This window comes from Xenopus tropicalis, chromosome 5 (assembly GCF_000004195.4).
Source record: "Xenopus tropicalis strain Nigerian chromosome 5, UCB_Xtro_10.0, whole genome shotgun sequence".
Classification (NCBI taxonomy): domain Eukaryota; kingdom Metazoa; phylum Chordata; class Amphibia; order Anura; family Pipidae; genus Xenopus; species Xenopus tropicalis.
The window spans coordinates 45,182,126-45,193,540 of record NC_030681.2 but is presented as its reverse complement, the minus strand read 5'-3'; the positions used below and the strand labels follow the sequence as shown (position 1 = coordinate 45,193,540).

The window sequence follows — 11,415 nt, the reverse complement described above, 5'->3', positions numbered from 1 at the left end:
ACAGTTTCCAAGCTGCAACAAATACTTGTAAACTGTGATCCTGGGAGATGGAAAGCATTGCTCTATACCAGAGGTCTCCAGCCTTTCTACCCATGAGCAACATTTGAATATAAAAAAAAAAAGTTGGGAGCAACACAAGCATGAAAAAGTTCATAAGGGTGACCAATAAAGGCTGTGATTGGTTGTTTGGTATCCCCATTTGCACCGGCAGGAGACTGTTTGGCAGTAAACATGGTTTTATGCCTCCAACTCCGAAATGAGCACTTGCTTTGAGGTCACAGGGAGCAACATCAGAGGGGATGGTGAGCAACATGTTTGCGAGCCACTGATTGGGGATGATGGCACTATACTATATAGCAGCTATCACAGTTCCTCATATGCTATAGATACAGTATCAGTTCATACATATGTGCAGCAAAATGTGTGAATGGGCGCTTTATTTTAGTTCTCTCAGTGTGTAATTCAAGTTAGGAAGGTGTTCAGCAGGTTGTCCTAATGAGGCTTTTCTAGCCTGCGGGATCAGTATCTGGTCAAGTCCTTTGTGCTTCCAGTTGGGGAAGCTGTGGCTTTGGCCCCACATGGGTCAATAAACTGCATACTGGGTCATGGGTAGGTAAATTGCGAGGTAATATCGGACCTTGTATGACCAGCTTTAAAATCAAACTGTAGCCAATTAGCTCATCAAAAATTTCAGAACGCAAAAAGGTCAATAAATCCACTAAAAGACAACTCATAGATTAAATAATATCCAATTTGACATTTTACTTGCTATTTCTCTATTTTATTGGTGACAATGTATAATGACATCTTAATAAATATAAACATAATAAACAAAATACAAACAAGAAAAAAAGGTTTATTAGTAACTATAAGGAAATGTTGACTTTAATTAATCTTCTTTGCCATTATAAAAAGATCTACTAAATTCTGTTGGACATTTCAGAAATGTTTCACAAATAGTCTGATTTTCCTCCTTATAGTTTTTTAATACAATATAATGTATTGGTGAGTTCCTCAACCTAACAGCTTTTGTGGCTGCAAACAACACAACCTTGCAGTGAGATTCCTACATGCACACCATGGTTGGGTTGTTTGCAGCAGGAAAAGCTTGAGTAGGCACACAAACCATTTATATCTTGAACTATAACCAAAAAGGTAATGAAGACTATTTGTGAAGTATTCATCACAATTTGGGTGTATGTTTATTTCCCCTTTAGAATTCTGCCTAGCAATGTCATTACAATGCAGATTTAGACCAGCAGAGAAATCACAATTGCAACTTGCAGTTTTAAGTTAAAAAAAACAAATTATGTTTGTAGAATTGGAGTGCTCTGTGCCGGCACAGGAAAATGTTCCAAGAAAAGTGCATAAAAAAAAAAAAAAGCAGCATATAGATTTCCTTTAAAGTGTCAAACTGTTATAAAATAAAATACTGGTAGGTTAAACGTATTTTAAAAATATAAGCAAGGTTACACATATCACTCATAATGAATTGTGATGTAGATACACACAAATACACGCTACAGATGTGGCTCCTATCATCTCGTGGTCAGGGTATAGAAATTGATCCACATAGCTCAGCAAGGGGCTATGAACCTCCAATTACTCCTATTGGATACCTGTAGCGATGCAGAATGGAGGACAAACTTGTTTAAATATATATGAGGCTAATATTCAACAGTTGCTGATTAACCAAGGATCCTTCCTTCCCTCTTAGGAAGAGATCTCTTGTAAGGTCTAAAATCATCTGTGATCTGACTACATAACAGCATCTCTAAAAATCCTGGCCTCAGCCAGAAAACAGGTTTGGTTGCCTTTAATTATTAAGGTTTACAAGAACCTATTCTAAAGAATGTAATTGAGCAACAGCCCTAAACCATTAGCATGATCTGCCCTAATGTCTTTCCAAGAGATCCAAGTAAATATGAATACTTTAACTTGTATTTTACTTACAAATGCATCCAGTGTAAAAGGGTAGTTCGCCTTAAAAATAGCCTTTAATAAGATGCAGCCAGCAGTACTGTAAGACAATTTGCAATTGGTGTTTTTGTTATTGTCTGTAATTGAAAAGTTTCTGAAAATAGGTTCCTGTTTAACATACCTTTTTTAAGGCCAGAAAAACCCAGAGATGTACACAGCTTCGGCTGCTACAAATTTATAAATTCTATTAGAGTTTTTGAAGTAAGCTCACAAAGTCTACATGAGCAGGGAATTAGTACATTATATATACGTACGTCTTATTCTTTTGGTGCTACTGTCCCTTTGCTCTGTACAAGCAGGAACTAGTCCTCTGGAGGGCTGATAACATTTTACTATGTCACTCAATGGCCACAAGTATGTACCATGTGGAATAGCAAATGAGGGCTAATGATTAGTATGCACAATATATCTGCCCACTGTTATTCAAGGGGTGCTTAATTATAATTTAGGTAATGTCCGAGCTCTGACTGAATGCATCGAGGACTGATGACAACCAAGAGGCCTGCAACACTTTCAGCGGTATATTGCATTAGGGAATGACCGGTCACAAGCAAGACAGTGGAATTCCCCAGTAAACAATTCATTCCCTTACCAAAGAGAATGTTGCTGGCACTGGGAGTAATTTTCTGCTTTTTCTGCTGGGTTCATAACCCAGTTAAGACCATTAACGGTTTCCCATAGGCAATTAAATGTAATGTGATCAGGTACACATTCATTTGGAATATCAGCTATAACTTCTTGCTCTTTAAAATGTTAAAACACGCAATAAAAATGAAAAACCTACAATAACATCCAAATGTCTGCAAGACAAAGTATATATTATCTGTGTTTAAATGGCAGTATACCCCCTTTTATCAATATAAGCTTAATGAATAGGGCTTGCACTAAACTAGGCAAAATCCGAAATTGAAAGTAAAGTCACATTCTACTTCTAATTCATAGGAGCCCAATCAAAACAAATCAGCAGTCCACTGAGAGGTAGAATGACAGTCAGCATCACAATCCTCCAATAAAATAGTTTTATGACAAAGTTTTCCCAGGAGCAGTTACCCATAGCAACCAATCAGCAGGTAGCATTTACTGGTCGTCTGTTAAAAGCAAACATCTTATTGGTTCCTATGGATTACTGCTCCTGGGCAAACTTAGTGCCTTTTATTACATATGGAAGTAATCTTTATTTGCTGTTTAAAATAATTAGAAGGGCCTAAGAATGCCCTCTGTATAAACAAATCCCTCCCTTCCCTCAGCTAGAGCATTTGTTAGGCTTTGCGATAGGGAGCAGCTCAATATATAAAGGCATCTCAATAAATTGTTGATTTGTTTTGACTGTGGTCCTACAGACAGAAAGTAGAATGTAAATTTACTTTGAGATTTTAGTGCAAGAAATATCAAAACCTAGTAATTACAGGCAAAAAGGCCATTAAGCACAAACCATATTCATTAAACTCATGTTATAAAAAGGAGGGGTACAAACACTCCATACTGTAACAGAGCTGCAAAAACCACTTTGTCATATATGTAAAATTTCATACTGAAATACCTTTAAATATGACAGCACGCTTATACATAATAAACATTGGTACCATAATGATAGAGCTGCTTGTAAAATGTGTATTGGGAAAAAAGTCCGTAATGAGAAAGCGGCATATTTATTAAAAGGTGAGAAAGAACTCGCCTGTGTTCGATCTCTATTTCCCCTTTTGATACATATACCCCCAACATGGCAATGGAATGAGCCAATTTCCTTCTCTGATTTGAAAAATTCTGTGCACATATAAATGTTTTGTGCATAAGAACTGCACTGTATCCCTGTACTCACTTGTACAAAAGCGCTCACGGGTGATTTATGGCTACAACGAAACATTCTGCAGAAAGAAGGATCAGACAAAGTAGATCCTTACCCCAACAAGGAGTAACATTTTTAGAAACATGAAATGTTGAATTCTGAAAATACTTTCCTCGCAACTAAAACAAGTAAGTGCTATCTGGATGTTAAAGGCACTTGTAATGATAGTTTCTCCTAATTAGGTTGTAGCAATGCTAATGGCCAGGTGGCCATGGGAGACCTCTCCATAAACATGCCTGCAGATATTCCGTTCCTATAAAGCTGCCTGGAAAGCAAGGCAAGTAAATTGTTTCAGCACCGATAAGAGAAGTTCTTGGCTCTATCCGTTAGTGCGCTAGGGGAGTTAGATATTTTCTAGTATCCAGTCCTCGTTGGATATGGGCGGTACAGTTAATGTTAGGTTCCCTTCGGAGTTTTCCCTCCCACTCTTATGAAGAGCTCCAGCTTCTTGATAATACTCCTCTTCCTCATCAAAAAAACCATTCTCCATTGCATAGGTACAGTCGGCACTGGATGCAGCCTGGCAAGCACCTTTATATTCCTGGATTGACTCATACAGTGAATACAACTGGCACAGGAGGGACATATCCAGCTGGCGAAGTCCAACCTTCAAGGAAGAAAACAAATGCAAAATTAACATCAATATACTTAACTTCGCTATAAATGTCTTGTACAAAACATACTGGGAAACTTTATTTTGCACAGGAATCAGCAAGCATTTCTGAGTTATAATCGCCTGACCTGTGATTGTACAAGGTTAGTCGGCAAGACTACCATTGTAGTCTATGCAGGAGTATTTTCAAGCATTTTGCCACCTGGCCAGAAATAGAAATCATGTCAGCAACAAAAATATCAATATACGATTGCCCTAAAATATATACTTCCTTCCCATCCCTGCAGCCAAGGCTACTGACCCTGGGTCCTCTTAGAATTCCAAGGGTACCACTGTAGTTTTTTTCCTATCATTAGATCATTATCATATTTAAGAGTCCAGTTTTACATTTATCCTTATTTTAAATTGCTAATTTTTCTTTTATGGCCCTTGCTTATTAATCTGATAGGTATGGTTATTAAGCCTTAGCAACCAGCAATTGACAATCCCAAGTGAGATACAGAACAAAAAAAAAACACACAAAAAATGAAGACTAATGGTGGATTTTCTTGAAATACTGCTGTCTATAGCATTGTACAAGTACCAGAAAAGGGCTGGCTTGTTACAATGCTATTATCCTTTGCATGGCTTCTAAGAAATGCTCTTGAAGACTGACAATAGGAGGCCATATCCTTATACTTATCTACATAAGAAGGATACAGGGAAACAATTAGGTCATGTGTTTAAGGATATCCTAGATCTGCAGGTCACAGAATACAACATATTGTCTGCTCAAAGCTAGGGTTAGACACACCTAAATTTGGATTTATTGTGGAAAATCAGGGTGCTACAATGACAGCCTTACAAAAAGTTCCCAGGGAAGAAACAAATACCCTATTTAAGGGAGTATTATACAGTATTGACAACAATTAATGATTGTATGACTCTTCCTGCCGAGTAGCACAATGTTACAGAGGAGCGATTTGTTCTAGATTGTTGCGCTTAAACTCAAACACTGTAATATATGTATTATTTACAATAACATAGTGCTGCATGGGAAATATACGTGTCACAGGACTGGTACATGACACATTGGTTGGTTGGTATGGGTTGCTGGGGAGCTCAGCCTGAAAGCCAGTAAGGGTAAGAATTGGGAAAAATGTGCGTTTGTTTTTAAAGAATTCCAGCTTGAAGGTCACTTAAGGTAAAAACACTTATTTGTTGTTCTACATATTCTTTGAACTATGACTCATTGACTAGTGCAGAAATATTTCCATATATCTATAACCTTGTAGTGAGCAAAGGGGGGCACCCAGACCAAATGTTGGACCTTAAAGGGGGTTTGAGCCAAAAAGCTATTAAAACCATTATTTAAAGGGGGCATTCACATTTAAGGTTAACTTTAGTATCTTATAGAATATACTGTTCCTAGCAACAGCTCATCATTCTTTATTTTTATAGTTTATTAATTATTTGCCTTCCTCTTTTTAGCTTTGAAATGGGGGGGGGGGGGGGGGGGGGTCACTGACTCCACCAGCCATATTTTTATCTGTAGGGCTTTAATTTTTTTGTTGTTGTTACTTTTAATTGCTTATCTTCATATTAGGCCATATTCCAGACAGTCATTAAAACCACTGCCTGTTGCCAAGGTAAATTAGACCCTAGCAACCAGAATGCCAAAACTGGACAGCTGCTAAATAAAAGGATAAAAAAAACAAAAAAAAAAACAAAAAAAAAAATCAGAATAAAAATTGCAAATGGCCTTGGAATGTTAATATCTATATCATACTAACAGCTAATTTAATTTTAATTTTGTGATAAAAAAAAAAGAAGGGGTATATTTTCCCTTTGAGTTTCCTAATGATACTATCCCCTTTATTACATCCCTTTTATTGGCATAATATAATAAGGCAGGTAGCTTTGCAGAGAGAATGACAATTTGCTCCAGGGTATAAATAAATAGCATGATATTTTAAGAAATATAAAAGTAAAAAAGTACATAAAGGGGAGGGTTGAACTGAAAAAGCTGCTCAGATGAGTAGTGAAACGTCTTCAATGATTACTAAACAAGTTCAGTTGCTTTATATAGATTTATTTTTACTAGATATACCATGACCTGGATGAATGAAAATCTTCATAGTTAAAGGGGAGCTTTGTATTTAATTAGGCTGTAAACCAGCTCTGGCAGTCTAATGGCCTACATTTTTTTTTTGTGTCACCAAAGTTTATGATCCAGAACAAACTGCTCACTAATTACATTATGTGACATGGAATTTAGGATGACATCTATTTATTCTGTTAGAGCCTAGCGTGACTGCGCACATTACCTTAAACTGTAATCCTAATCGCTTAATGTCTAAAATAGTACTGTATATCCTGTCCCATAATCATCTTACACTGCCTAAGTCCCAGTAATGTAAATCCGCTACAGAACAACTACACCTTGATTAGGGGAATGATATAAAACAAAAATAAACATTCTCAAGCAAATATATGCTTTACCAAGTGTACATTTCATGTGTGTGTGGCGCATATTACATTTCCAGGTACATGTGCCCTACTATGACAAGACTCACCATCTCTTTCCTGAGTAGAGCCAGAGCTGCATCCAGATTTGGAGGTTTAGGATGGGCTTGGACACTACCACTTGTGCCACCACGACTTAAGTCATCCTGGATGCGAGACTTCTGAGCATAGACTCGTTCCAGGTCCCGCCAGCCAGATCCCCCACTAGAATTAAGGAGTCCACTAAGGCTTTTTGGCAATGGTGGAAGACCCTCCATACATGGTGCTAACGGGGCTATAGCAGTATGTGATCCACTCATCTCTTGCTCTTTGAACACGGCACTTTCAACTACAAATGGTTCCCAAGAAAGAATTCTCCTCTTAAATATCCTGCAAAAATAACACAATGAAACAATGTAGGTAAATAAAGAGCCATAAGATACTGTAGAACTTTACAAACTAGATCCACAGTTGAAATGTGATGCATAAGATAAAAGGATACATGTAGATAGCCAAAGCAGCCAAAGATCCCTTTTAGTGTGTATGGCCAGCTAATGTAAGTTGGGTACAATGCAATATTTACAAATGTCCAAAATTGCCCAGCAATAAAATATGTTCTTGCCTTTTTAGTCTAACTTTGAAATAATTTGGCATTGTGTTAAAGGGCACAGTGGGCTGAAATAAGCTATCCGTGTAGTGTCTCCAAAAAAATCAAATGGCAGTCGTAAGTATCAAGGAAAACTTAGTACTCAGAGGCTAATTCCAGTTAGGCCAGTTTCATAATGAAATCAGCAACATAACCAATACAAGGCAGCTGGGGGGCTTGGGAGCTGTGTTCTTTGAAAGACAAGTAAAATAAACTCACAGGGGCCATATAGTTCCATATACAGAGCAACTGCTCAATGGAAGATGCACTAACCAATGCTGCTGTGTGCCAGGAACAGAAATTAGCAGCAGAAAAAAAGAACAGCTGAAAACAAAAAAACTGCAATAGTACTCGTCTTAAATCAGTCTGTGGATACCATTGGCTGTTCTAATTTCACTAGTTTAACTTTAAACCTTGCCTGGTTTGCATACCCAGCAAACCTTGGAATAAACAGTCATAAATCATGTCCCCACATCTACACTCATAACACAAAAGTCTAGAACAGGTCTCTGCTCTGTAACCCTGCAGACATCAAAGGAAGGCCCAGTAAACAAGCACTGAAATACCACGGCAGAATACAAGGAAAATACTGGGTCACAATGAGTTTGGCCAGATAGGGTAAAAACAAAAAAAGGTCATATCCGTGTATTTTGGTTTTGTTTAAAGTGTCCGATTCTGCAAAAGAAATTAAGAGTCTGTTGGTTCATTAGTATCCTTGTGTATTCAGCCTTCTTTGAGGTTACAGGGTGTCATTCCCAGCTGTCAGCTCAATCCCTCGCACAGAATGGGAGGCTTAACTGGGAAAGCTGCGCCATGCTTTGTACTAAGCTATACTTGAAACACATGCTTGCATCCATATGCAACGTGACCCTACTGGATGGGCAAAAACAACCAAAATATTTATGGCAATTTTGGTTTAATAAAGGGCCTGTCTACCCAAATACTGATTTTGCATAATGAAAGAAATGTAATTCTAAGCAACTTTCCAATATACATCCATTAAACCATTTAAATGGTTCTAAGGTTATTTGTGAATGTAATGCCACTAAAAGCAGTATTAGTGTTTCCCTTTCTCTTCTCTGGTTCTCAAATGATGCAGCAAAAGCCGCTTTTCCTTTAGGTCTGTTGGCTTCCTTCTGCTACACATTGTTACAGGACAGCGTGCACCACAGGAGAGCTAAGGAAGGAGAAGGGCTAGCGAGAACCCTTTTATACATTGTCACTGGAGTCAGTATCAGCTGTGCAGAGAAGAGAAACAGCCAGACTGATATTGCTTTTAATTGCAATTACATTAACAAATAACTTTCAAACCACTGAAGATATTCAATTAATATATGGCCCCCCACCACAAAGCCAAAAAAGTTGGATTTAACCTTAACCTTAAGGATATAAAGATAATATTTTAAATATTATGACTTTTTGCAAACCAATCAATTTTAAAACATTAACTAGCTGCTTGAACGCATGTGTTCCTGTCCATTCAAGCGCCAAAGTTTGGTTTGAGGAATGGAAGGGTAACACGTGTATAGCAAGCACAAAGGGTGGAGATGCCGCAAGAACTGTGGAAGGAGAGGGATTTAATGAATAAGACAAAAGTTATTGATTAAAGACCAGTTATAGCCACCTAGGCAAAGAGACTGTTAAAACAGTGGGTCTTTAAAGCAAGCCGCATGTTATCCCATGTGTTTCTACTGTGTGGGATTAAAACGGCTGCCTCTAGGCAGATAGGGGATGCTGGGACTGGCACAACCACTAATAGGGCCACAAGTTCAACATCACTGAGGCTCAGAGGCACACTAGCATGGTAACAAAATACACTTCGGCTCCTTTAAATAAATCAGGGCAAAAATCAACATACATCTACATTACTGATATTGTGTGCCAATGGTAGTGTTCAAACTACATTCAAAAGAAAACTCTACTTTAAGGTGTTCATGCTGCTAAATATTTTATAACTCAATGGCAAATACTAGAATAATAGATATGAACAGTTTAGCCTTAACATGTGTCACTATAAGTTGCAAGAACCCCAACACACAGCTGTTTGGCTATCATTTACTTGCCTCACAAGGGGCAGTACCCCATGTCCTTTAATACAGCTCCTTGAATAGCCAGCACCTCTGAATGAACAACAGAATCACAGTAACAACCAATCTGCTCCTTTATTTCTTAAACTCCCAGTTCTAATGTGCAGCTCACATTCAGAACAAAACAACAGCTTCCCTATAATCATAAGGCAGATTTCCCAGCAGCCAATTCTCAGTACCTTATTACAGAGCACCCTGCACACAGGCAGCAAAGTGACAGTACCCAAAATTCTCACCCCCAGATTCATGACAGTAGCACCCAGAGAGCAATCTTTAATTAGGCTCTTTTCAAAAGTGGGTGCCTGTCATGGTGTCTCACAGTGCTGAACCTTAAACAATATGGACCGAACTCCAATGTTAAGCAGGTATAGCCCCCCTCAAAATGTCTCTTGTTAGAGCAGATGTGCTATAAGCTTAGTAAATACTGATCACAAGACTGGCAGAAGCCCAACAGCCATTGCCCTCTGTCCCAGAGCTCCCCAACACCCTGGTGACAGGCAGGGAATCATCAAAACCCCAACACCCACTTTCCAGGTCTCCTATCAGATGTGTCAGTACCCAGCTCATGGGCAGCAAACTTCTTGGCAGCCTGTGTCAGTTCCCCTACAGTACCCTTAATACAAAGAACAGCGCCCCTCTAATGCACATAACACCCACCAAAACTAAACTCGCTTCCAGATACCCATCCCAGAGGCAGCAAAGGATAAACCCCTCACACCCATAAGGATAAACCCCTCACACCCACTCCCAGCCCCCCTAACTCCCAGCCCCCCCTAACTTCTCGGTACCAAGATAAAGCGAGTACCACACAGCAATATCCCGGCCCACTCCCTGCCCACAGTTCTCTGTCAGCACAAGAACACTACACCAATAAGCATCCGATTTGCCAAGCACCAATCACATGGCCAGCCAAGACCATGCCAAGGCACGGTACCCCAATACCCACCTCCCAGATCCGGGGAACAAACGTGCAGCTGCCCAGCAAATTCACAGAAGCGCTCCGGCTCCGGCTCTGCCACAGACTCCCAGCAGCCTCCGGTCCCAGCTGCAACAGCAGCCAGCAAATTAGCTTTGTTCGCTTTTATTCTCTTCTCTGAACAACCAGGCAGATCCTTATCCAGCATGAAGTGTGTCCCTTCTGATCTCTCCGTCACCTCCTTCCCTTTATCCCCAGCCTGCTCCCCGCCTCCCCCAACCTTCACTACCGCCGATCTGCCTTTGATTTTCTCGCCTTCTCTTCCCAACCCCTGTGTAGCCCTCTAGTCCAAGCTCTCCTCTCTCCCTTACCCTTTTCACTCCCCCTCCCCTTGGAGTGGTGAGTCCCAGCGCTAGTCGTGCAAATGGAGAGAGAGAGCAGCTGATGCGTGATTTGGGGGAGGGCGGGAGTGGTCCGCCAACGCTGCTGTGGGAGGGGTGGAGTAGAAAGAGCAGAAGGCTGCTGCTGCAGGGAGGAGGGTAGTGTGTTAGCTGTACAGTACCGTGTGCTAGCGTCAGCCGCGGCAACTAGTCGTTATAAGTACCACTTCATAGAATTTTATGTAACCCCAAAATGATTCTGACTGCTAGAGCGCCGGAAACGGCGCCGCTTGTAACTTGCTTGAGCGAATAAAGAAGCACCGCATGCCCACATGTTGCACTATCTGAGAAGCTGCATTGCACCAATTCCCTGCTAACATGCCCAGCAGTTATTTTTTATTTATAAAAATTACATTTACTTATAGCAGCAGTTCTCAACCTGTGGGTTGCAACCCCTTTGGGG

At 39.8% G+C, this 11,415-nt stretch overlaps 1 protein-coding gene across 2 annotated transcripts; it reads right to left on the bottom strand.

The window, feature by feature from the left end:
- Positions 1–759: 759 nt before the first annotated feature.
- fam89a (family with sequence similarity 89 member A) lies at positions 760–11,056 on the bottom strand. 2 transcript variants are annotated; one of them, XM_004914660.4, is made up of 3 exons: positions 10,944–11,056; positions 6,995–7,313; positions 760–4,433 (listed from the first exon to the last, which is right to left on the bottom strand). In XM_004914660.4, the coding sequence occupies exons 2-3, from the start codon at positions 7,241–7,243 to the stop codon at positions 4,170–4,172; spliced, it is 513 nt and encodes a 170-aa protein (XP_004914717.1). In that variant the 5' UTR covers positions 7,244–7,313; positions 10,944–11,056; the 3' UTR covers positions 760–4,169. The 2 variants fall into 2 exon arrangements, with proteins under 2 accessions (XP_004914717.1, XP_004914716.1); XM_004914659.4 differs by lacking the exon at positions 10,944–11,056 and adding an exon at positions 10,603–10,937.
- Between the last annotated feature and the right edge of the window lie 359 nt (positions 11,057–11,415).

Coding starts and splice junctions, on each gene's coding strand:
- fam89a (XM_004914660.4), bottom strand. CDS start 7,243: ATGAGTGGATCACATACTGCTATAGCCCCGTTAGCACCATGTATGGAG. Junction 4,434..6,994: donor CTCTACTCAGGAAAGAGATG/GTGAGTCTTGTC, acceptor TCTTCCTTGAAG/GTTGGACTTCGCCAGCTGGA.